The sequence below is a fragment of the Hippocampus comes genome, unplaced genomic scaffold (assembly GCF_001891065.2).
Source record: "Hippocampus comes isolate QL1 unplaced genomic scaffold, H_comes_QL1_v1.1 scaffold28, whole genome shotgun sequence".
NCBI lineage: Eukaryota > Metazoa > Chordata > Actinopteri > Syngnathiformes > Syngnathidae > Hippocampus > Hippocampus comes.
In genome coordinates this window covers 324,575-351,376 of record NW_017805405.1, presented here as the reverse complement: position 1 = coordinate 351,376, position 26,802 = coordinate 324,575, and the positions used below count along the sequence as shown (strand labels likewise).

General features: G+C 41.1%; 1 protein-coding gene across 1 annotated transcript; it reads left to right on the top strand.

Moving 5' to 3' along the window:
* The first annotated feature begins 846 nt into the window (after positions 1–846).
* On the top strand, positions 847–26,613 carry LOC109517796 (piezo-type mechanosensitive ion channel component 2). Its single transcript, XM_019873171.1, has 44 exons — positions 847–1,107; positions 1,209–1,317; positions 1,408–1,529; positions 2,613–2,672; positions 3,954–4,102; positions 4,165–4,329; positions 4,440–4,481; positions 4,833–4,865; positions 5,042–5,157; positions 5,494–5,669; positions 5,753–5,929; positions 6,770–6,934; positions 7,084–7,284; positions 7,379–7,583; positions 8,601–8,702; positions 9,043–9,208; positions 9,827–10,070; positions 10,572–10,668; positions 11,181–11,340; positions 11,752–11,841; positions 12,210–12,298; positions 12,469–12,534; positions 12,892–13,001; positions 13,101–13,254; positions 13,970–14,044; positions 14,134–14,300; positions 14,376–14,575; positions 15,536–15,694; positions 16,967–17,263; positions 17,351–17,609; positions 18,306–18,494; positions 19,050–19,239; positions 20,473–20,599; positions 20,893–21,040; positions 21,282–21,496; positions 21,573–21,731; positions 21,798–21,945; positions 22,161–22,349; positions 22,703–22,795; positions 23,261–23,430; positions 24,906–25,022; positions 25,103–25,182; positions 25,624–25,843; positions 25,964–26,613. Exons 1-44 carry the CDS (start codon positions 907–909, stop codon positions 26,214–26,216), a joined length of 6,654 nt encoding a protein of 2,217 aa, XP_019728730.1. The 5' UTR covers positions 847–906; the 3' UTR covers positions 26,217–26,613.
* The last annotated feature ends 189 nt before the right edge of the window (positions 26,614–26,802 follow it).

The window sequence follows — 26,802 nt, the reverse complement described above, 5'->3', positions numbered from 1 at the left end:
AGTATGAAGGGATAAATTTGCCAACACCTGGTACACACAATCGAATACATCAAAGGATGTCTTCATTTCTTTTTTAGTTTATTGCTGCCCTGGATGTTAAAAATACCTGATAATATCGTTGCCTGTTTTGTTCATCTCTTCTACTTGAGACAGAGAGCCAAAGTGAAATGGAAAGGACGGACCAGTCCTTGGCAACTCTTACCGAAATGTCTCCTCCCGACTCAGGGCCAAGTGGTTTGGTCATCTTTGGTAGACTGATCCAAAAACACAGCTATGTCAGCGGCCTCATCATCATGATGGTAGGAAGTCAGCGATCAACTATGAATTATAAATAGATTTGTAATTGAGTGGATGTATCTAGAACAACCCCAAAGTGTTCCCAAATGTCCAAGGGAGTAAATCTAACATGGATTTTAGTGTTCTAATTATGTCATTAGTCCGCTGTAGAGTAAGCCTGACCAGGAAATTTCATGGACTCATTGCTACGAAATGCAAAGTTACTCTGAAACAGTCAAAATAGCCTGAATCAAATAATCTTGAGCATTTAGTCGACCCATCAGCCTAATGTTTTTTTTTTTGTTTTGTTTTGTTTTGTTTTTTTTTTTTAATAAAGTCACTGGAGGTTTCGGAAACATCGCTCAATATAGCCACCTAGTTGCTAAGTTGGCACTGATCTGTGCGGAGCCAATGTATTTGTGAAAGCATTGCACAGCAACGGGGCCGCGCTTTGAAATATGGAAGCTGTCCAAAAAAAAAATAGTAAAAACAAACAAAAAAAAAACACCCTGATAAGTTAACTTCAGCAATACTTTTGTGCTATTCATCCTGTCTGCTCTGAAGGTGTGGAGTATCACCTACAATAACTGGCTGACCTTTGCCCTGCTGGTATGGTCCTGCATCATCTGGATGATGCGAGACCGACGGCGATACGCCATGATGTCGGCCCCCTTCCTGGCTGTATATGGCACCGTCCTTGTGGTTTTGGGCTTTGTCAGCGGGTTGCGCCTGAGCCGGGCTGAGCTGTACCCGGGTCTGCCCCCGGCTGTCATCGCGGATTTTGACCTGAATAGTTATCACCCTGCACCCTGCATCCACTTGGGACCTAAGGTAATGTAAAGATACCCTAAAACTGGGTGTTGTTTAGAGTGAAGAAGAAGTGGAGAAGAACGTCAATCTTTGCCAAGACTGAAGTGTTGCTATGTATGCAGGTTTTCTACAGCTTCAGCTTCTGGTTGATGTTTCGTCAGCAGCTGAAGGAAAGACAAGAGGAGCAGAGGCTGAAGGCCAGCTCACTTGATGAAGTCAAAGTTATTCAACGTAATTTCATTCTCTTTGTTTGTCACCGAGAGTTCATATCACTTAATGTGTGTTAAAAGTTTGAATATCCTTTGTTTTGACCTTTTTCAGCAGAAGAAAACCAGCCGTCACCAATTGTGGCCATGCTCATCTCAGGAGTGAAAGGGGTCCTGGTTAAATACTGGATCCTTTTCTGTTGCTCCATGTTCTTTGTGGTCAGCTTCTCTGGAACGGTACACATGCACTAATAAACAGTCCAAAGAACTCACGTTAAAGAAATTACTTCATAGCACATAACTTTAACGATTATGAGATGTTTAACACAATTGACGCCGTTTGCTCGGTCTGGTTGAATAATGCTGTACTGGTATCTAATAACTTGAAAGAGTGATGACCTCTCAGTGCTTGGTCAGCTTGAACAAACAAAGGCCTCACTTCAAATATTTTTTTCCTATCGGGAAAAAGATTTGGCTCGTAGTCGGCTGTAATTATTCTACTCTATTGTAATTAAGAATAGAAGCTACAAGTATCTGACGGGGCTAACGGGTGTACAGTCGGCTAACAATGCACATAGAAGGCTTTATTTTAATAGGCAGCGTATCCGCTGGTGGCGCGAATGCCGGCGGATCCTGATTTTTGTATCAACGCAAGTCTCGCTGCATGCACTAGTTCGCTAATTTCGCAGAACAGCCTCAACCAAGCTGGGTGGGATGGTGCAGCAGAATTATAATCTTGGAGATGCACTTGGCAGAGTTGCAGTTTGGTGGCAGAGAGCCGATCTAAACCTTACGCCTGTTCAGACTTAATCTAAGTGGCTGGCGCACCGGAGACATTCTGGTCAAATGCGATGTTTTGCATTCAGAAATATGTGAGCAGTGGGCCTCAAATCCTCTGAAACATTTTATGATACTTTGAAAATCATTCCACTGAGCGGCACAGCTATGGGGGGCACACGAACTGAATGACCGGTGGTGAGGGGTGGTCTCGAAGTGTCCACCTCACAGCGCAGATGTGCTTCCATCGTATCGAAACTCGAGTGCTTGGCGCATTAATTAGCCGCATTTGATTGGCCTTGATTGAAGACGACAGTGAGCCTTCCCACGGCGGCCAGTCCTCCCTATCACAGATCCACTGGCTTATACTCATCTGTGAAATTACCAACAGCACGTCTTCCGTCTAACCCATCTTTGCGTAGAGATACGCCGGTCATAACAATAAAGCCCACCATGTTTCAATTTGTGGTCATAGATGCATAGAAAATATGATCGTAATAGAAATGTACCATATCTAATCTTGACTATGTATCACTTGCTCAGGTGGTTGTCTACAAGATTCTTTACATTGTTCTCTTCCTCTCCTTCGTCGTCCTGTACCAGGTCTGTGATCCAACCCCCAATGTGTTATTCGAGTTGCTCTGGTTACCTGAATTTGTGTCCAAATGTCTCTCAATCAGAATGACGCAGTACAGTTGTATAACACTGAAAGCCACAACCATGATCATCTCTGACAGCGTCAGTCTAAAGAGTATTACCTATTTTTATAAAGGCCGAAATTGTGACACAGCTCTTTTTTCCCCTCATGAGACTAACATCTAAGTAATTTTTACAAAGTTTCAGCTCTTCAGGAGGTCTTCAATGGTATCTAAACCCAGGCAAGGCATAAACATACCCAAAGTGGCCTTCTCTATTGATTTCAACTCATAAATGCACACACATCCATTTTTGCTCTCATTTTCCTGGTTTTCCTCGCCCTTCTTATGTTTCTGCTGACCTTTTAGATACACGCTGCACACTTAGCACACAAAGCCCTAATGGCTGCAAAGGTGGTGGGTACAAGACACCATTAATTCTCCATTTGGATACTGTCAGCAACCCTGTGGTCTATTTGTTTTCAGGAATAGGGACGGTACTTCCTTGAAAGATAAACAGGAACGTTAATGAGCCATCATTGATTCGTTGACAGTTTTTCTAAATTAATTCACAACGTTTCTTCTTAAAGAAATTCACAAACGTGCTATGTAAAAAGTAAATAGTGGCAATTGTCTATCTACCTTTGCTTACTGAAAAATTTGTCAACATGGAAATGAAAAAAAGAAAACGTTTCGGGAATGCAGATAAAATAAACATCCTGGGCCAGGGGACCGTTACACCATTTACTGTAGTGTAGCTACCGGTATTTACAGCATTGCAATATTTACAACAAACTTTATTTGGTAAAGTGTTATTTCATCAACATGGTCCCACATTAAAGCTCTCCTTTCCGCTTGTATTTCAAAAGGAGTCCAGTGTTATTCATGATGTAAATTGAGGGGTTCGTTGTTTTTGAATGGATGGCTCTACTTTACGAAACGGCAAAAGGAGAGAAGGATTCCGTTTGAACGCAGCTTTATTGAAAGGACGTCTGCACCGCAGTACGATCGAAAACACTCTCTTCCCGGCAACGAAATCACTTCCTGCTTTTCCTTACGTCAACAGCCAATCAGAAGCTATCAACATAAATACATGTCTAAGCAATTATTAAACAACAGAATGTAATTTAAGTAATCCTAACATGAAAGAATATGATGCTCAAACATAAAATTAGAATAATTAATAATATAACATAAGCTTACATGCGGCTGCCATGTTATGATGTCATGCTATGTTTCTGTAATTTAGGTTCGTTTTGACTTGTGGCGTCGCTACCTGAAGATGTTCTGGGCAGTGGTGGTCGGCTACTCTATGCTGGTGTTAATCGTCATCTACATGTACCAATTCCGAAGCGTGTCCGCACTTTTCCGACAGATCATGGGCATGTCCGAGGATGGGTGAGTAGAAGTTTATGACACACAGATTTTGAGTTTGAGTTTGATCTTGTATCCTCATTTAGTCTTCGAGATCTGGGTTTGGAACGTTTTGACACGGTGGAGCTTTTTGCCCGGATCCTACTTCCAGCGGCCTTCCTATTGGCTTGTATTCTCCAGCTGCATTACTTCAACTCCGACTTCCTGACCCTCAGTGATATCGACAATGTCCCCGTCAGACAAGTGCCCAGGTGTGTGACGGTAGTTTTTTCCTCATTATTTTAGGGCAAAGTCAGTTAAAAAAAAAAAAAAGCATCTATTAAATGCCCTTGTTTTTTTTCTTCATCCATTCTTTACTTAGAGAAGAAGAACTCAGAAATTCAGTCTTCATGATTTCTGACCTGTAAGTCATCATTCCTTCTTGCATGTTTTCAGCTGAAGTGACATGATATTAATTTTGCACCAGGGACACTACCATGTAAAAGCTGCAGAGAGCAGAAAAGTAAAAGAAAAAAAAAAAAACTATTTGAAAATTCAATTGTGCACAAAAATAACATGAAAAATGTCCATATTCTACATTGTATTTTTAATAAGTGTGTACAGGATAGAGCTATTCAAATTACTGTAATTATCTCTACACTATTGCAAGTGTCAAAACATGCACATTTTTAATAATTTTTTGACTGATGAATGAGCTCGAAATGCAATCTCTCTCTCTCTCTTTTGTCTCTCTCTCTTCCTCTTCTCTTTCCAGTATTAAACAAGACATTGAAAAGCTCCGGGAAAGGTAAGCATGAGAAAACTGAAACTGAGTAATGTCAAAAAGAAAACATAAAAGAAAAGACGTCAGAATGTCTTGCGAAAGCTTTTGTGCAACTTTGAAGGCATTTTTCTTCAAAAGTGTTCCAAATTTTCCAACCTGCAGGGTGTTCGATTTTGGAAGGTTTTTTTTTTTTCTTTCAGACTTCTGAAGGAGAACATAAGCAGTGGGAAAAGCCAAGAGACTTTGGATATCATTGAACTCCAGATGAGCTCAGAAGCAGGTGGTGAGGAGGGACAGAAAGAGATGAAGGAAGAAGGTAACACAATTTTCTCGGCTCTGTGTGATTCTTTTCCAAAATCAATATTAAGTCCGGAGGGGGGGGGGGGGTTATTAATGTGAAGCATTTTGAGTTAGATTTTCATCTATGAAAAGCGCTCTATATATAAAGCTGCATCAAGTGATTGATGGAAGTGGTATGGAAAATTGACAGATGATTCAACATAAAAATAAATGCTTTGCTTTGCTTGTCCGATCACATTGTTGTTTTTGTTGTTGGTTTTTTTTTTTTGTCAGTACTATAAATGGCTGGTGTTCTTTCATTAATTGTGGCTTTTTCATCAGCTTCACTGACAGATTTTTCTCTTCTTCTCAGATACACTTGCCAGCAGTTGTGAGGACAAGTGGGTTGTGATTGTGAACCGGGCGAGCCTGCTGCTCATTCAGGCTGTCTTAGGCCTGCAGAAACTTCAGGAGCTGAGTTGGAGACTAATGGAGCTCCATGGCTTCAAAGTAGTGTCTTCTGGCATCATCTGGGTGTCCTTGAAAGAGGTGGCGTACAGACTAAAGGACAGGCATAAACATCTGTTCAAGTTTTATGGTTGTGATCTTTTTTCCATTATTCATCTTGACAGGTTTCTCTCATGAACTTTCTCTTCCTGGTTCTGTGGGTCTTTGCGATCCCGTTTCAACGGTTACGGCCCACGGCATCCAGCGTGTCCGCCGTGTGGGCCTGCGTCATGGTGGTGTGCAAGATGTTTTACCAGCTGAAGGTCATCAAACCCCTCGATTACTCCTCCAACTGCACAGCAGTGAGTGCCTCTGTTGCTTGTGGGTGATGTCGTAATATTTCACACCACCGGGTTGCCGCTTTGAATGATGGAGACCTCAACCTGAGAAAACCGAATCAAGCTTTATTTTTTTCTAGAGCGCCAGTCATACATGAAGTCAATTCAACACAGGGTGAAAAAGTTTTACTAAAAAGATCAGTTAAAAAGAAATCATTTGGCTGATGGAATTTCCTGGCTTGACCAAAATACTGTCTTTCTTGTCAGTGCTCGAACTAAAGATAAAAAATAGAAAAATAGAAAAGAAAGAAAGTTCTTTGAAATAAATTCATATAAGGGTGGTCCAGTGGTTAGCATGTCGAGCTCACAGTGCAGAGGTTGTGGGTTCGATCCCAGTTCCGGCCTTCCTGTGTGGAATTTGCATGTTCTCCCCGGGCCTGTGTGGGTTTTCTCCGGGCACTCTGGCTTCCTCCCACATTCCAAAAACATGCATGGCAGGCTGATGAAACACTCTAAATTGTCCCTGTGTGAGCCCGGATGGTTGTTCGTCTCTGTGTGCCCTGTGATTGGCTGGCAACCGGTTCAGGTTGTCCCCCGCCTACTGCCCGAAGACAGCTGAGAAAATGGATGGATGGATAAAATCAGACATTGCTAACATATTTATTACAAAAATGGAACGGATAGATGAGTTAAATGCTTTACTAAAAAGAAAGGAGATATAGTCAGTTCACATCAAGGTAAGTGAATAAAAATACATTAACTCGAAGCTTTTCTGAAGAGATCAGACACCTATAGATTGGATTGTGACCATTTTTCAAGAACAAATAACTTACCATTTTCAATTTGTCAATTTTTCTGTCTCAGAACCTGGTCTCATCCAACTCCTCGACCCTGGAAGTTGGCATGGAAATGAGGGGGAACATGATGGAACTGCTGAAGAGATCCGTCCTCTATATGGAGCCCGTGGATCCCATCTACTGGTGCGGCGCCCTGCTCAAGTGTGAAGGAAGAATCCTTCCCTGCCTCAGGGTAGGATTACATGTGCTACAATAACATGAACGCAAATTCCCGTTGTTTCTCAATGTCACCCTATGTGTCCCAATACTTTTGTCCACATGATGTGGCCACATATACCGTTCATCCATGACATCATCGTATCATCATCTCGTGCATGTTAGAATCATCTGATGGTGTTGGGTCTGCTGGGGTTTGAAGCGACTGTCCATCGGCACCAGGTCTATTTCCGTCTCCATAACAACCTGAAGCCGCCACCTTTCAGCATCCTCTTCCACGGGATCACCAGGCAGCACCTGGACCATGGCATCCGGCCCTGTATTAAATACTTTGTCAATTTCTTCTTCTACAAATTTGGACTAGAGGTGAGCTTTCAGTCTGGTGACAACTATTGTCCTTATCGGTCCATTTCAAGTAGCACCTTAACATCTTCATCTTTCATGTACTGTACTCTTTCAGATGAGTTTGATTGTGGCGGTGAATGTGATTGGTCAGAGGATGGATTTCTACGCCTTGCTTCACTCTGGCGCTTTGATGGCTGTTGTGTCGCGGCGACGCAGGAAGGCGATCGGGGAGGTGTGGCCTAAATACTGCTGCTTCACAGCGGGCCTCATAGTACTGCAGTACTTAATCTGCATCGGAATCCCTCCTGCTCTGTGTGTTGGTACGGCTGAATTTGTAAAGAAAAGCGAATGCCCGGAATCGCACAGATCCAGACACAGCAAAATATCGACAGAATTCAGGCGCATCGGTCTATGACGATGGAATTTTTTCTCTTTGTGTCACATATTACGGACATCTGTTGATTGGCAAATTTCATGTACCATGACAATAATGGTTAATATTAGTGTCATTGCACTGTTTCCATGGCAACTAGAGTCCAATGGCTCTCGGACAAAGGGAGATGGCAAGTTGGACAAACTAGAGTCTAAAAATCAGCACTGTAATATAAGACAAGACGAATTATACTCTGAATCATTTTTACAATTACTGAATTACAACGCTATTACATTTGAAAAAGTAGCATGCTATTTTGCCACATATTGGGACACTGCCCCATTTGATCCTATTTACTGTCAAATCCTTTTGATTTTCCAGCCATCCTTTTTCTGTCGTGCTTGTCCTCAATTCGGTTGCGAGTGAGCGGTAGCCTAACCTGGATGACTTTGGGCAAAAGACAAACTAGACCTTGACCTGGTCACCAGTCAATTGAGCGGGCGTTGAACCCCGATGGCAAGCTGTGAAGTCAGGCTAGTGTTCCATTATATCGTCAGTGACTCTCTCTTATTATCATCTTATATTTTATGTTATGTTTGATTTGATGTACAGTATTATAAAGGAATAGCAGTTGGCATGTTTCCCTCAGATACGGGTTCAAATTTTTCTGTAGTGTCAGGCCTCCAAACCCAAGACACACGTTTCGTTAATTAACCCTTTCATGGGCGGCAGTTACTACAATGGACGGCTTATCATGTTATCAGGTGGATGAAAGGGTTAAAGACTTTAAATTGTCTGTAGATGTGAATGTGACTATGAATTGTTTGTCGATGTGGGTCGCTCTCCAGAAGTCAGATGGGATAGGCTCCATTTCACACGTGACGCTGACATGCACAAGCTCTGTAGAACACGGAAAAATGGATGAATGATCATTTGTGTTGATTTTGCTTGTATTGCCTTTTAGATTACCCCTGGAGGACTGCAGTTCAACCTTTGACCTCAAATGTCATCAAATGGTTTTATATGCCAGATTTTGCCATGAGTCCCAATCCCTTATTCATATTCTGTGAGTATATCGACCCCTCTTCAAAGTTTTGATTGAAAAAAAGTTTTTGTGTAATCCAGCACACGCAAAGAGAGGGTCAAAGAAACATGCACGTTAGATAATTAAACCCATGTTTATGTAGATGTTTCCTCTTCTTTGTGCTAAGCAGAGTTCTAAAAAAGAAAGAAAGAAAATCTGTTCGTGTTGCTATGATCGTTTTCTGTACTGTCTTCTCATTTTGTTCTTAACTCTTAAAAAAAAAAAAAAATCACAACAAAATTTAACATCTAAAAATAGAACCAGTGGAAGTTGTTACTTTGTTTCAGATAAATTCCTATCTCTCTTTGGTTCCTCTATGCAGACGACCATCTGTTGCTGCTGTGCTCCTCCTTGCAGTGGCAGGTGTTTGAGGAGGAGAATCGGGCAGCGGTGCGACTGCTGGCTGGAGACAACGTGGAGATCAGCCGCAGTCTTGACCCCAGCTGCTGCAACCAGTTCATACCTGTGGACAACTTCCTTCACTGCAGGTCTGGAATAACTAGAAAGTGCAATTGAGTATTATGGTCATACTGGCAATAAAAAGAATAAACATCATGAGAAAAAAAATTGTAGTTCAATACAATAAACCCCCATCAATTCGCATTGTTTGCTACAGTAGTCACAAATTCACCTCCTCGCATTTTTTTGTCCTCTGTCTACAATCCAAGGGGATGCCACAATACTTTGTATGTCAGAGCTAAGTTTAAACTGTGTTGTTAGTGGAAGTTATGGAGTGCTTATGTTGCATGTGCATGTACATGCACACTTCTGCAGCTTTTTTTTTTCAAAATACAATCGACGATGAGCTATTTATTTTTTAAGAGTAATGAGTGGGGTTTTCCTGCACTCTTACAATAAGTCATAGTTTTATAAGAATCAAAAATTGTACAGTCGTGTCAACGTTCATCATTTTCCCTGCCACACACTAGAATTTGTCTTGCCAATGTCTTAGACTTGATGCTGACTTGATGTTTTGTTTTGACGACGACATATAGCGTGATCTTATCACAGTATTAGCATCAACTGTCTTGTTTTTGTCAGGGTGCACACTGCTGATTGCTCAAACTGGTTAGGCCCCCCCAAAAAAAAATTGTTTTTGTGCCCAGGTCTTACCTCGACATGGTGAAGGTGTTCGTATTCAGCTACTTCTTTTGGCTGGTGCTGTGCCTCATCTTCATCACGGGCACCACTCGCATCAACATCTTTTGTATGGGCTACCTGGTGGCCTGCTTCTACTTCATGTTGTTTGGAAGCAGTGTGCTGATGCAGCCCGTCAAATACATCCTGCGCTTGTGGGACTGGCTCATTGGCTACACCTGCTTTGTGATCGCCATGAAGAACCTCCTTTCTGTGAGTCCACTGACCTTGTCAGACACTACGTTACCCAACAAATAGTACTGTACACGCCTGCTGTTAATGTCGTAAGATTCATGTATTATTATGTTAACCAAAGTGAAAACATTTGGATCCCGATATAACATTCTTGGCACAACTAGTAAGAATTTTCCATCATTTTAGAGGGATCACAATGACTGGTCAAATTTATTGGGACACCTGGTCATTCTACCTAAAGAGGAAGTGAAAGGAGAAAGAAATATAGTGTTTTTCTCCTACTTCACATACGGGAGTTTTTTTGTGCACATATCCAGATGAGCATTTTTGAGGACAGACAAATACAGTTGGGCTTGTTTGCCCACACCACAATTGTCCAAAATGATAAGATGAATACTGAGTGGATAACTAAGGTGTTTTCGTACAACCCTAACTGAACGTGAGGCATGTGTCAATAGATATGCCTATGTTGCTGCATTTCTAGATGTAATGCGCCATTTCTTGAATTTCTCTCTTCAGCTCGGCTCCTGTGCCTACTTGGGCAGCCTGTTGAAAAATGGCTGCTGGTTAATTCAGGCCTTCAGCATGTTCTGCACCATAAAAGGCTACGATGTCCGTGAGTGTCTATGTTACTGCTGACTGACCTTGATGTCTCTATATTTAACTGTGACTCATTTAAAAAATATTCTTAAGTCTAAAACTATTTCCCCATGTGAACAATAAAACCAACCAAACAGCCTTCTTTAACTTTGATAAAAAGTGACTTTTAGGTCAAATGTAGGACTCCCATTTCGAGGTTCCATGGTATTACCGTACATCTGTGTGTCGCCTGAAGGATTGTGATGGTGCGAAAATGTCACTATTTCCGTTAAGATGACATTGACTGTGGTTAAGGATTAAAACAAAGATTCAATTGTATATCCATTGAAAGCAACACTGTGAAGTAGTGATTAGCAGATCTGCTTTAATGCCCTGCCATTGGTGACTCGTTTGGCCAGTTTTAATGTAAGTTAGTTGAGAAAACATCCTGCTCCCACACAACCACAATAAGAGGTATAGAAAATGAATGGATGGATGTCTAATAACAGTATAATATAATCATACTATTGTTCTTTTTGTGTTTTTCAGCCGAGCCGGATGACGAGTGTGAGTTGCCCGAAGGCGAGGCCGGCATCGTGTGGGATGCAATCTGTTTCACCGTCCTTTTAGCACAGAGGAGAGTCTTCCTCAGCTACTACTTCCTCTATGTGGTGGCTGACCTCAAGTCTGCCAAGATATTGGCCTCCAGGTCTGCCAAATAAGAATCAGATTTATCATAATAAACCAATAATATTCAGAACAGGAACAAGGTTTTCGAATTGTTATGGTCTTCCGGAAAGAAACATTAACAAACTTTCTGGCAAGTAGTTGCCACTGATTGTGTCGTGGTTCATTAGCCTAACTACAGGGTGTCGTCGGCCTTTTGTCAGCTCTATAGGCCTCCCAGACCATGATATAGACCCTTATATAAAAATTGGATACATGTCAGAAAACAATGTCAAATTTTAATGGCAATGGCTTGCTTTCCTGGTTTTCCAATGTGGTTTATTTGTTGATGAAAAGATTGTGGTGTTTTAGATATCAGCATAGATTTTTGTTTTAACTAACATTAACATTTACTGTATCTTCTTTTTCCAAAATGTCTCTCTTGACCTCTTAGGGGTGCTGAGTTGTTTGAGGCCAAGGTGAAAAAGCAAGTTGCAGCCCGGTTGGAGATGGAGAAGAAATCTGTGGAGACACTGAAGAAACAGTAAGACACACAGTCGAAAGCAAATAGCCAAATATGCCAGCGAATCTGTTTCCTTCATGCTCCCATTTGTCCTAATAGAGTATATGGACTGAATTAATTGGTACACGCCTCTAGTCAATTAATGAATTTGATGCAGGAAGGGATGAAAACCTTGAATTACTAAATCTTAATTTTTCTCTACTGAAATGTGTGATTACAATGTGTAATTACATTACAAATGTTTTAGACAGTTGTATGTGTCTGCTTCCGAGGTTTGGGAAACTTATAAATCCTTCCTGTAGCTGGAATGGCCAGGTTGTCCAATACTTTTGTATTTGTAATAAATGTTACAAACAAAACACTTGTAAACTTTCCGCATCTGCCTGTAGGATGGAGAAGATCAAATCCAAACAGAAGAGTCGCCCAACGGCAGCAGACAAAGAGGGGCTTCCCCTTGATCAGAAGCCTGAGACACTGGGTATCACACGATAATGAATGCAATTGTTTTCTGACACATATTTGGGTCACATGCTTCCTGTTGAATGCTTGTCATTCAGCGTTCACACAACAACTAAAATTGCATTCTACACCAGCATGTGCAAATATAAATATGCAATATAGATGCAAAGACTGATCAATGTCTTCCAGATGAAGAGGAAAAGGCAAAGAGGGATGCAGGAAAATGGTGGAAGCCTTGGGTCTCACGGCCTGGAGGTACATGATAAAGTGATGCCACATAAACAGATAACAGAACAATGAATAGTCGATTACACACACCCTTTAATGTCGTACGAATGCAATTAATATTACAAAAGATGTGCACATTTATTTTAAAGGTGTTTGGAGTAACTTGATGCTTGGAATCAAACCTCCACCTATGAGTTGCATCTTGTTGAGTTAACGAATGACTTTAAATTGTTCATAGGTGAAAATATGTGTGAATGATGGCTTGTTTGTATTCACCGTGTGAGTGAGTGGGAAATAATGATGGTAGAGAAAATGGTAGATCTAAGGTACTGGAGGGATGCTGGTCTAAGTGTAGTCCGTGTGACACTGTTCTTTACCACACAGTGGAAAACAACTGTGGCTACCATCTGTTTGAGAGTGACAGTGAAGAGGAGGAAGAGGAGGATCCAGAGAAGAAAGAGGAGGAACCCCCAAAGAAGAAATCTGCTTTTCAGGTTTATTGAAGCCAGAAAACAACAGAAAAAGTTTTTAAAAAAACTCCATGTCAAAAGTTCCTCAACAGTTAATGTATTTTATGCACATCTTATTCTTAGCTGGCTTACAATGCCTGGGTCACCAGCTCTAAAACAGCTTTGAAGGACCTGAGCAGAGAGAAGAGGCGAATGAAGAAAGAGCAGAAGAAGAGAGAAAAGAGAGAGCTTCAGCCACAGCAGAGTGAGGAGTTTGGGCACAAAAATGGGGGTACTTGTTATTAGCACTAAACATGACAGTTTAAAGAAATTTGAGATCATTTATATTCCTCAAAAGTCAAAACTTTTAAAAAGTGGTGAGTGAAATACCGGTATTTGTTTCACTGAAGGATTTTGAATGTAAAAGTCAACTTGGGGTTGTTGGAACAGTTGGAAACATTTCCTTGGTACTTAGACTTATGACACAAAAATTACAACACTGTGCCTAAGAGCTTGCTTACGTCACATGATGAAACCCAGAAAACAGGTGAGCCATGACGAGCATTATCTGAACCCTTAGGCGCTATGCTGTCATTTTCACTTGACAGCAAGTGTCAGTCCAAGGCAAAATGGCCGCCCCCTAAGATGGATAAAAACGGGTAGATTTTTCTGCTTAATTCATACTCCACAAGCGCTGTATTAATCAGAATCTCATGTTTAGACTGGTGGGAATGCGGACAATATATTATTGTAAGGAAATGTTTTGACTTAACTTCCCCTTTAATTGTAGCAACAAAAAAAAAACCTAGCATAACTTTCATTGTAATCAACATACTCTCAGGAAATATGTTGATTCAATCTTGTCCAGGGATGTTCATGAATCAAGTACTATTAAGGTTCATAATAATGGAATGTGCTGTCAAAGGTTTCACGCACTTTATTTTGGAGTGGTAGTGATGTTTAATAATATTCCAATTTAAATATGGTAAAATGCGGAAAATCCTTTCTTCTAGGTGTTGATCGAGCCGACTCAAGTGAGGATGAACTTGAGGAAAGCACAGCAAGAGAGGAAGGCGAAGAAGATAAAGGTAATAAGACATGAGTGAGCTGACTGTTTTGTTTCCATTTAACTAGATTTGAACAAATAAGGTGTCTAAATGTGCACTTTTCTTTCCAGAAAACATTTTACAGCGCCTCATTAGCACTTTGAAATTCGGCTTTGCGTTCCTGCAGTCGCTGCTCGATGACCTCACTCAGGGTCTCAACTCCTTCTGCAAAGATAACCTGGACATTTCCAAAGTGTTGCTCTTTGAGAGAGCATTACTTAGCCAGCAGCAGAAGAAGGTGAGAGGACACAAGACGACACATGGACAATAACATAACAACACGCTGTTTCTCTTTTTCTCGGTCACTCTGCAGGGCAAAGAGGTGAGCCAGCAGAGCGTGAAGCAGTATTACGAGAGCTGGTTATCCCGTCAGAACACATCATCCTCCCATGGAGACCCAGAAGACACTCTGCCTCCTCCCTCACCGCCAGCTGCTCCGCCCACCTCCCGCCACGCCTACGTCAAACTCAAGAGCCAGGCCTCCAAGATGTCCTGGGCTAGCAGCGTCTCAAGGTACAGTGCCTCCACACACTCCTCACCTGAGATTCTTAAATTGCCGTACGTACCAGTATTGGCATGGGAAATACATACTAAATGAATCCCATAATGTAATAAAATACATTTACGCCAGTACTGTTGATAGCAATTAGGTCAGCAGAGAAGGCCATGCTGTGCAATAACCGCAAATGTATTCCCTATTAAATATTATGTTGATATGGTATACTACTATGTATGTATGGATGTACACTACTGCACAGTACATGTACTGTACTGTATATAGAGGTGTGTTGGTCAACACACCTCTATATAAACATGAATTGCTGGCAGTGGGGTCATGCCAAGGTTACTCTGCCAGGGTTAAATGGGCATGGAAGAATCAGCATAGTGACACCAATCAGTATTCAGTATTGAATATTTGTGTCATTTATCTATTTTTCGTTACCTAAACTCTCGTCTGCAAAAATATCGTAATCAGATTCACTGCTGACACTAAATTGTTTTCAAAAAATGTAAAGTTCATGAAATACACTGAAAAAAATGGTGTGATGAATAGACCCAATTTTATTTTGTCAAGTGTTTCCACCAAATAAAAACATCTGCATCCAGGAATATTTTTTAAAGATGTATAGTCTATTTAGAAATGTATCTGCAGTCAGATGATTATATTTCATGCAACTAGTTGACGAAATACAATTGAGCAAATTAAAAAAAAAAAAATCAGTGTATGGGGAAAATTACTTTATTAACGACAAAAACCTTTTAAATTAAATATTACATGTTGTTATTTTCTCATGTACATGTATACCTTTCCTTCAATACATTTATAAAATATATGTATCAAAACACATACTGTAAGTTATGTTCATTAAAGATCCAAATCAAATCAAAAACATTTGTTCCACTCCTAGATCACTCTCGTTGTATGATGCTGTTGATTGACTTCAATTGCCCTTTCCCATTGTTGCCTGTCAGCTGTATGACAGAGGAAACCATGCTGGGCTCCCGGCAGCCAACCCAGGAGGAGCTCGATGAACCTCCAGTGGCAGCGGCTGCCACCCATCTCAGAAAGAGACTCCTGAAATCTGCCAATATTGACTGGAGCTCTTATGATGCTGATGAGGTCTCACCGAGGTGAGGATGGAAGGCCTGCATGTGTGTGGCGCAAAGCAAAAATATACATCTAGAACAGGGGTGTCAAACATACGGCCCGCGGGCCGGATCCGGCCCGCAAAGGAGTTTAATCCGGCCCGCGAGATGATTATGTAAAGCATGGTGTCAAACATACGGCCCGCGGGCCGGAACCGGCCCACAAGGAGGTTCAATTAGGCCCGCAGGATAATTTAAAACTGAAAAAAATGCATTAAAGACAGAATTAATATTTTTAATAAGGTGCAATTCATTGAGTATCCGCAAGGGGACACTGTTTTGATCAGAGAAGAAGACAACAGCAGCCTCAGTCCGTCACTGTGACAGACCCATGACAGCAGACGCTATCAATAGCACTCTCACATTTACACATTTAATAGCACTCTCCTTAGTTTGTAAGATTCATGAAATATTTTGTAAAAGATATGTTCATTAAATTTCAACATTTTCCTAATGTTCTTGTGCTTCTTTATACCAAAACAAAGGAAAGACATTGTTTTGGTTATTTATAGCAAAGTATGGTATCATTTTAATGGTCCGGCCCACTTGACATCTACCGAGGCCGTATGTGGCCCACCATGTGAAATGAGTTTGACACCCCTGATCTAGAAAGTACAGTCGATTTATTTTCACTTGAGAGACTAAAATTAGCACAGCGATTGTGTTTTTTTTTCTGACATTCAAAGAACGCTTTTTATTACCCGTTTTAGACTGCCAGTAAAACAACCCAGCCGCTGGGGGGCAGTGCCCTCCCCTGGGGGTGCACTGTTCCCCAGTGCCGGTCCCAAGCCCGGAGAGATGGGGAGGGTTGCGTCAGGAATGGCATCCGGCGTAAAACTTTTGCCAAGACGACCATGCGAGTTGGTAGGACGGTTTACAGGGGCGGATGGAAATTACTGACTCGCTGTGGCGACCCCTGAATAGGGACGTGCCGAAAGGAGAAGAAGAAGAAGAAGACTGCCAGTAAAACACCACTACCACCTTTGATATTATAACATATTTTATTATAATGTGTACATATTCTTCCAAGCAGGTCCCATTTCACTTTTTTACACGACTCCACAATTGGATGACATTGTCTAAAACAAGTGGTTGGAAGCATGATTAGTGTGTAGTTGCCCTACCTCGTGATGGAGTTTCATCAACCCTTAAGCCCATTAAAAAAAAAAATGCATGACTTGCAAAAAAGTCGATACCATTTCACTCCCAAAATGTCATCACAACTGCTACAATAATGCTTTTTTCCTCTCTCAGCAGCCGTGACGCAAACCCTATTGAAAAAGAACTGGATGTAGAGGAGGATGAAAATGAAAAATGGCGTGAACAAGAGGAGCCTGATGAAATGCAGCAACAACAAGATGAGGGTGTGGAGTGGGCGGAGTTAGATGATAAATCCCAGCAAATTCAGGAAGATGATTACCCAGAGTACCCAGAATGCACTTCCCTTTCCTTCAGGGAGGAAATCCCAGAAATAAGTATGGATGGCTCTGATTTCCCAAGACCATTAAGTCAGGAAAGTAGGAACCTCACTGCCAGCGAGTTGCTGCTCAACAAGTCAGTCAACACAAGAATAGCTAATAGAAGCAAATGCTGCTATTTAGAGTTGTTCATGTTTTCACCTGCGTTCACCCCTTCCCACAGAATTTTTGAGAATGATGAGATCTCAGAGTCGGACAAGTTTTTCCTGACACTTCCAAGGCCACTGAAGCTCATCTTTGCCCTCTACAACACTATGGTGTCGAAGTCGGAGATGTTGTGCTACTTTGTCATCATCCTCAATCACATTGTGTCGGCGTCGCTGCTTTCCCTCATCCTGCCCATCCTCATCTTCATGTGGGCCATGCTGTCTGTGCCCCGGCCAACCAAACGCTTCTGGATGACTGCAATCATCTACACTGAGGTACTCTCTGAACAACAGCACTCCTAGCAATTGACCCTCACACACATGCAACCTCGCAAAAACGGAAAAAAACTGCTATCTTTGTGTTTTTATTAGGAAATCCTATCAACCCATGGAAAGTTTTTCCTTTTTAGTTTAAAATAACTTACGTTAGTCTCCAGGATCCCACGCCGTACTCTGGCCAGCAGCAGATTGGATGTTTTTTCTCTTTGGTTCCATTTGAAATCCATGTATGATGTATTTTCCTTACTTGCGCTTGCTTGCTGTAGAAAGAAGTGAAGCCACCGGCAGCCATCTTGCATTGCCACTCGCTAAGCGCGCCTGATTAGAATACCTTGATTCCTGTGCTGGGTTTTCATGTTATTTTCTGTGTCAATGGCAAAAATGCCACAGAGTCTTTTGAAACAGCTTTGAAACTGATATTTTGTTGTGAAAGCTCGTGTGACAGAACATGTGTTAATAGTTGTTTGGCTGTCTTTGCTCCGTGATATAGAATGTACTCCACTTCTTCCCCAAAATCAGATGGTATAGACTCCAGCTCATCCGCAATCCTAAAGAGGACAAGTAATACAGAAAATGAATTTATGGATGTTATTATCTAATATTTATCTTTCCCACTGAAGTTACTAATCAATGACACTTTATTTTGTCTGATGGATCCCACCCAAAGTTATGATCAACCCATGTTTCTTTCAGCTCAATGTGGTGGTGAAGTACTTCTTCCAGTTCGGTTTCTTCCCCTGGACCACCTCAGCTTACCGAGGCATCAATGCTGAACGTCCCTTTGCCCTGCCCAACATCATCGGGGTGGAGAAGAAGGATGGCTACGTCCTCTTTGACCTCATTCAACTGCTTGCTCTGTTCTTCCACCGCTCCATTCTCAAGGTGAACATAAATAAACTTTATTGTTTATACCTTGTGTACTTTAGTACTGTCTTTGCTTGCAGTTTTATACTGTTGCAACTACTCAAAGACAAGAACACCATGTGGGTGATACTTTTATTTTCATATTCTTATTATTTGTGATGGGCAGCACAATTACAGTTCTGCGCTTTCTTGGTTTGGGGGCCTCGGCTCTAAATTGACCAAAGAATGTGACATTAAATGGCATTGTTTATAGTATGTGAGCCCTGTGATTGGCGAAGATGTGTCCCAAGACTTTTGTACATACTGTAGTTTGTGGTGTGTTTGACAACCATTGATCCCATTACTTCAATACTGGCTGTCATTTTGAGCAACTAGAAATTTAGCGTGTTACTATAGTAACTTTTATGTTAAATGGGGTTGTCGACGTCTGCTGAAAGAAACTAATCAAGTAACTTGTCATCTCACTTAGTTACTTTTAAAATCAAGTAATCAGGAAAGTAACTAAATTACGCATAAAATCAAGTGCTCAGTAAAATAAAAAAAGATACTGTCTTTGTGTCCATGATTGCGCAGTGTCACGGGCTGTGGGACAACAAGGAAGTGGAGATGCCCGATTTCTTCAAGAAGCTAAAGAAGAAGGTGGACAAGAAGAAAATTACAGGAGGAGAAAAGGAGAAACAAACACGCCGACTCAAGTTCCTCCCTCTCCAGTCATCCACCACCTCCATCTTACAGAAGCTGAAGAGAGCAAACTCTGCAGATGGTGAACACTAAAGACACATTGCTGAAAAACTGTTGGCCTTTTGACAGTCAGTAATTTACACTTGCAGTGGAATCGTTACTGTGTAATGAGAAACGACTCATTTTTCCACGCTCTTAACTCATTCACTCCCAAAGACGTTTTTAAACGTCTTTTCATTATTTTCATATTCTTATTATTTGTGATGGGCAGCACAATTACAGTTCTGCGCTTTCTTGGTTTGGGGGCCTCGGCTCTAAATTGACCAAAGAATGTGACATTAAATGGCATTGTTTATAGTATGTGAGCCCTGTGATTGGCGAAGATGTGTCCCAAGACTTTTGTACATACTGTAGTTTGTGGTGTGTTTGACAACCATTGATCCCATTACTTCAATACTGGCTGTCATTTTGAGCAACTAGAAATTTAGCGTGTTACTATAGTAACTTTTATGTTAAATGGGGTTGTCGACGTCTGCTGAAAGAAACTAATCAAGTAACTTGTCATCTCACTTAGTTACTTTTAAAATCAAGTAATCAGGAAAGTAACTAAATTACGCATAAAATCAAGTGCTCAGTAAAATAAAAAAAGATACTGTCTTTGTGTCCATGATTGCGCAGTGTCACGGGCTGTGGGACAACAAGGAAGTGGAGATGCCCGATTTCTTCAAGAAGCTAAAGAAGAAGGTGGACAAGAAGAAAATTACAGGAGGAGAAAAGGAGAAACAAACACGCCGACTCAAGTTCCTCCCTCTCCAGTCATCCACCACCTCCATCTTACAGAAGCTGAAGAGAGCAAACTCTGCAGATGGTGAACACTAAAGACACATTGCTGAAAAACTGTTGGCCTTTTGACAGTCAGTAATTTACACTTGCAGTGGAATCGTTACTGTGTAATGAGAAACGACTCATTTTTCCACGCTCTTAACTCATTCACTCCCAAAGACGTTTTTAAACGTCTTTTCAGACTTGGTCTAGACTTGGGTGGTACTGAATGAGTTTTCATGGTCACACAAGTGTAAAAAGGAGTTCACCCCTATTAACTGGCGCGTACTTTTTGTTTCACAAGATTTTTTTTTATTTTAAATGAATGTCCTACTAATACCGGTACATGAATCTTAGTGACAAAATTTACAAGACTGTATGCTGAGGCTGTTGATGTACTTTAGGGTTGTTTGGACTTTGTGTAGGTCTGCTCTGCTACTGAATGCCATATTATTTTTCCTCCCATGATTTCTTTATTTTTCTTCGGAATCAGTCAAGCCCAAGAGGGAGAACAGCAAGAAGAGACGAGGTCGGCAAAAACCACCTCTGACCAAGAGACAAAGGACCAGGCAGCTGATCAGAGAGAAGATGCTGCAGGTTAAAACCACCATCATTGAAGTGTGAGTTTGAAAGATAATGCTTTTAGCTTTTGGATATTGGATCTCAAACGTTTCTCAATGTTTTTGCAATTAGATACAGTATTTCCTCATATAGTGGCCTCCACTTTAATCGTTGTAAATGCCATGTCAGTTTGTCGCCAAGTGTGTGGTACTTTGAAAAAAAAAAGGGGGAAAAAACTGTCTAAAAATGAACCTCTTCTTCAAAAGTGCACGTGTGCCACTCAGTACCTAGATGGACGGTCATCTGGATAAAATAATAGATGTTATGTATTATTTGTTTTCATTTGTTTCAGGGCCCTTCACATCTACTTACCCATAAGGCAGTTTTTCTATGACATCATCCACCCAGATTATAGTCCCGTGTGTGACGTCTACGCCCTCATGTTTCTCATTGATGTCGTTAACTTCATCGTGACCATATATGGATACTGGGCCTTTGGGGTAAGTCACCGCCATACACACTAGTAGGAATATATTCACCTGTGATATTTATATGTTGTCACCTTAGAACAGGCCTCTTTATTAGTTACACCGGTCAGTGTTGATTGTATTGAACATTCAGCCTTTAAAACGATTATACTGAATACCGGTATGTATATGTTTTGTCTGTTTATTATTGTGGTCGTCGTTTGCAGTGCTATAGAACTTATTGGGTATCACTGACGCGAGTCTGTACGTGTAGAAATACTCTGCGGCGGCTGACATCACAGAGTCCCTGTCTGAGGACCAAGTCCCCGAAGCCTTCCTGGTCATGTTGCTCATCCAGTTTGGTACAATGATAGTGGACCGGGCCCTCTACCTGAAGAAGTCTCTGCTGGGAAAGTGCGTTTTCCAAGTGGTGTTGGTGTTTGGCATACACTTCTGGATGTTCTTTATCCTCCCTGGGGTCACTGAGAGGTAAGGTTTAATGTATTCATTTGAAATAATGAACAACCACAGATATCCCCTTCAATGTCTTGTGTTCTGCACACAGGAGATTCAACCGTAACCCTGTGGCCCAGCTGTGGTACTTTGTCAAGTGTATTTACTTTGGCCTATCGGCGTATCAGATCAAGTGTGGCTACCCAAATCGCATCCTGGGAAATTTCCTCACCAAGAACTTCAACTACCTCAATCTCTTCCTCTTTCAAGGGTACACATGTGGTTGCCTTGCTTTACATAACATTATATAATGATATTTTTCTCTTGCTTGCTTCAGGTTTCGCTTGGTCCCCTTCCTGACGGAGTTAAGGGCCGTGATGGACTGGGTCTGGACCGATACCACTCTGTCCTTGTCCAGCTGGATCTGTGTGGAAGACATCTATGCCAATATATTTATCCTCAAGTGCTGGAGGGAGTCTGACAAAGTAACTTGAAAGAATTTGCAGGAGTTTGCATTTGTTTAGGGACACATGAACCAATCTCTGATTCCAATTTGCTGTTGACCAGTGTACAGTAATAGCAATTGCATCAGAGAACAACTGATGTGAACGTGTTCTACAACAAAATTCGAAATGTTTCCCCACCCCAAACTCCTCTGTACTATTTTAGTTCCTCATTAAGTGATTGATCATTGTTTCAGAAATTCCCCCACCCACCAGGACAGAAGAAGAAGAAAGTGGTGAAATATGGCATGGGAGGATTCCTCATCTTTGCTCTCATCAGCATCATCTGGTTCCCACTGCTCTTCATGTCTCTCATCCAATCAGCAGCCGGTGTCACAAATCAGCCTGTTGATGTCTCCATACAGCTCAGTATTGCCGGATATGAGGTCAGGAGCAATTAAGATCCTTGCTGTTTGGCTTTCACTTTGTTATATTTCCTCAAGTAGTGGCCAGGGACATTTGTAGAGAGTACTGGGCACCAAGGAGGTGTTAATTAGTGGTAAAAAGAGATACCTATTTGAGGTGCGAAACTCATTTGTTCAAATGGATGGCACTTTAATTACAGAAAAAGGCCATGATTTGAGGAGAGGCATTTTTTTTTGCTCAAAGTATTTTTTGAACAGCATTACACGAACAGTATTTGTTGTTACTCTCAACTGATGTGAAATGACAAGCATAATTGGATTACTGGTCACAAGTGTATTATCATTGTTCACTCCCTCTGTTTGTGTGTTTGTAGCCTCTGTTCACCATGAGCGCCCAGGAGCAGAACTTGGTTTCATACTCAGAAGCAGCATTCAACCGACTCACCAAAATCTATGCAACCTACCCAGTGAGATGATCTTCTCTTCTTCAAAAAAAGCAAGCATTTCATTAAAGAAGTCTTCTTGTGATTCGCACTAACTTATATTCACTAACCAGCAATCTAAGCATTGTTATTAGATTTATGTGGTATCAACCCCTGAGGGGCCCTGATAACTGCTATACTCTTTCTTGCCCTATGATGTGATTTACAAATAAATGAACTTCCTATCCGATCCACTTGACTTCCATGCAACGTTTGAAAAAACAAAACAAAACTTTATCCTCCGAATAGCTTAATACATCAACAAAATCTGCCATTGATAAATTAAATTGTGTGAATTAAACAGGCTGAGTGGTAAGTAAAATGGATGTATTTACATTTGCAACAATTTAATGAGGTCTGCTGTGTCAAGCGTTACATACTGCAGTGTATCACACTGAGCACAATTTCTAACTAATGACTGAATGGTAATATTTATTCTCTCTCCTCAAGTCTGCTATGCAGTTCATAATGAACTATGAGGCGGAAGACATTATTGTTGCAAAGATCAAGAGTGATGCCAGCCTGCTTTGGAGCATCAGCCCTGCCAGTCGGGAGGCCATGATTGAAGAACTCAGCAACTCCCCTCATTTACACATGACGCTGCGCTGGACACTGCTCAGGTCAGGCTGACCGTTTGAATTTGTATATGTGATTCCCAACCACTGCGCTACGGCACATTAGTGTGTTGCAAGAGATCACCACTTGTGCCAGGAAAAATTATCCAATTCTATTATTGGTCTGGAAGTAATTTGTTATTTACTACATATGTTTACTTACCATAATTTGTTGAGCGATGCCAATGACATACATGGGAGCATGTTTTATCAAGCATGACAATGAGTCAGAGGTGAAAAAGAAGGACAGTACTGTATATGAGCCTTCTAGGGAGATCTGGGGGCACAACTTCCCCAGAAGAAAAGTTTGAATATTTCATATTTAAAAACATCAATGCAATGCATTTTGAGAGAAAATCAAGCAGAATTAAAGAGAGTATCAGTGTATACTAATGTATCTGTGCAATATACACACTGACATTATGCTTCATAAGAAATTAAGACTGACAACTTGTCTCATGAAATTTAGTACAGTTAATAAATAGTAATGGGTTAAGTACATGTGTCATATGACAGGGAAGTGGAGAAAATTCGCTAACGACATTAATCTGACTTGGTATTCTAAAATGTGACATTCATGTTAGCTAGCTAATCACTCTCGAAAAGTTAGCGAGCACTAAAAGTTGACGTCATTAGCTTGCGCCAACTTTCCCTGAAGCTTCCAGTCAGTGCCGTTGTCTCAGCATCATCTACACATCTTGAAAATGTTGTCGAGATTTTAGAACAAAGCACTAGCATTAATCAATGTCATGTATTTTATTATTATTATTATTATTATTATTATTATTTGTGATTTACTATTTACAATACAAGCTAGCTATCATTAACAATTTTTCCACTAGGGGCTTGTTGAGATAATTATGTTATCGCTTCTGCCGTGTTATGTTTTGTGCATCTATGACACCTTCTTCTAGTGATATGCTGTATTACTTGTAACTAGCATTACAGTTATGTCAACAGAGCTCCAGTGTAATGTAAATATACCTGAAAAAAATTGGGTTATTGAAATAATCACTGACCAAATTCCAAGTATTTAGTATTCTAACTCTAAATCAGTAAGGGGTCTTCTTTTCAGTTTCCCCCCAAAATTGATCTGCACGAGCCAACTGCTTGTGCACGTCACAAACCAATCCGGTAACAGCACTCCAATACCTTTTTGGACAAAATAAATAGTGATGTGAGATTCGGTTTTTATCGAATTCCCATAAATTGCTCGCACATGTTCGCAATTCACTGATAATCTCTGGTATACATCCCGGTCTCGTCCATACCCACCCAAAATTATTTTCTCATTGGATCCCCATGATTTGCATAGGTCACCTATTTTGGTTTCAAAACGTCGAACTTCACCAAAAGTGTACTCATTTTCATGCCTGTTTTATTATGATTACAATTCCTCAAGGGCAAATTCAACTAAGATTGTGCTGGAATTTATTTAGCTATGTCGGGCATCTTACATACTATATCCTATACTGTTTTAGAAATGCCTCCATATCAATGAATGCTGAGACAGTGGGGGAACACACGGTGAAGTTTGAGGACAAGGCCTTGAAGGAAGGAATAGTCCACATGCTCAAAGGCAACAGCAGCAAACATGTGTGAGTCACAGTCTAACGTAAGTGGATATTTTGTAAATGAAATGTAATATAACTCTTGTGCTTTTTCTCTGTCCTGATAGGATCATTAACTCTCTGCTGCCCAAGTTCCTCAGAGGTCCCAAAGGACCAGAGTCCAAAATGGCGACCAGGATGAATGTAGGTAAGTTGATGTCTTGAACAGTCTGAACACACTTTTGTTTGACAGTCAATCGGTTGGTCATGTGTATATGTAAGTTTCTAAAATTACTTAAGTTGTCATTCATCATCCTAAAAAGTTGAGATAATCAAGTTGTGTCTCAAAAGACTGCGATTTTAAAGGGACAGTGTGTGCGTTGATTTTTCACTTACACAATAGAATCAGTACAGTATACAGCAATTGATGTTGCAAACATTCTGCCTTTACAAAGACTGCTCAGTTTTAACCAGGGCATAACCAGAAGATTTTCTGTGGGGTAGCCAGGATGACACAACCACTAAGATGTACTAACCACTCCACCACAGTACTTCCCTACTGCTAACGACAATCAAAACAATAAACATATTGCTCCACGAGTACTTCTGACGGTTTGGCAACGGCAAATCCATTTATGTTCCCCCATAGGCCACACTGACCGTCCAGAACTCTTGGCTTTCTTCAAACCCCTGGCTATCAAACTGCAAAAGGTCAACCGGACTTCGCAGCGGGAAGCAGACCAGTGGTGGATAGTACAGGAGTGTACTCCAACACTTGTCTCATCTGACCAAAAGTGTGACAGTATTGAAATTGTGGTGTTTAGTGACAAAGTCAGTCCATCCAGTCTGGGCTTTTTGGCTGGACACGGGTAGGTCACCTGTTTGGAGAGGCCCCAGCATTTTGACCTGGGGGCAAAAATTCTAATCGTATGTCAAGTTAAGACAAATATATACACCTAGTAATGCTTACTTTACCTCTCACTCCATAGCATCGTGGGCCTCTACATGTCAGTGGTGTTGGTGATCGGCAAGTTCGTGAGGGAATTCTTCAACGGCATCTCGCGCTCCATCATGTTCGAGGAGCTGCCATGCGTGGACCGTGTCCTCAAGCTGTGCACGGACATCTTTGTGGTGCGCGAGACCGGAGAGATGGAGTTGGAAGAGACTCTCTTTGAGAAGCTCATCTTCCTTTACAGATCCCCTGAGACCATGATCAAGATGACCAGAGAGAGGGACAACTAGAGTGGGGAACTTTCTGCTCTTCAATGGACACACTTTTACCCCTGTTGCGGAAAACTGACAACTGTTCTGCACTCAAGTAGAAAAATAGTGGATATCTCTGTGTGTCGACTGTGGATCACAATGTGGGACTTGCACAAAGCAAGATGAAGTGCACCTGATAAAGCGTAGAAAAACGTTGCGTACGACATTTCAGGTGATTTCATCATTAACCCAGAATACGAATGACCGGACAGTCTACCAGATGCCCACTTGATTGCATGCATTTCTGATAGGGATTGAAACTAATAATCAATGACATGATGAACTACTTTTATTTTGTAGATTGTGTGCCACTAATTACACAATTGAACCAACTGAGGCAAAATGGAATGTCTTTGCATTTTCCTCCATTTAAAATATGCACACAAAACAATGTTAAAATGTCCCCATGCTCTTTTAAGGAAATGTAAGTCAAATGCCAAACCTTAATTTCCGTTAGGAATTGATTGGTATTTTTTTGAACAAAAACCGCAGGGCCTTGATTCCTGGTTTTGGATTTCCTTTGTACAAACCTTTGAACTGCAAGTCTTACACATTTAAATATATT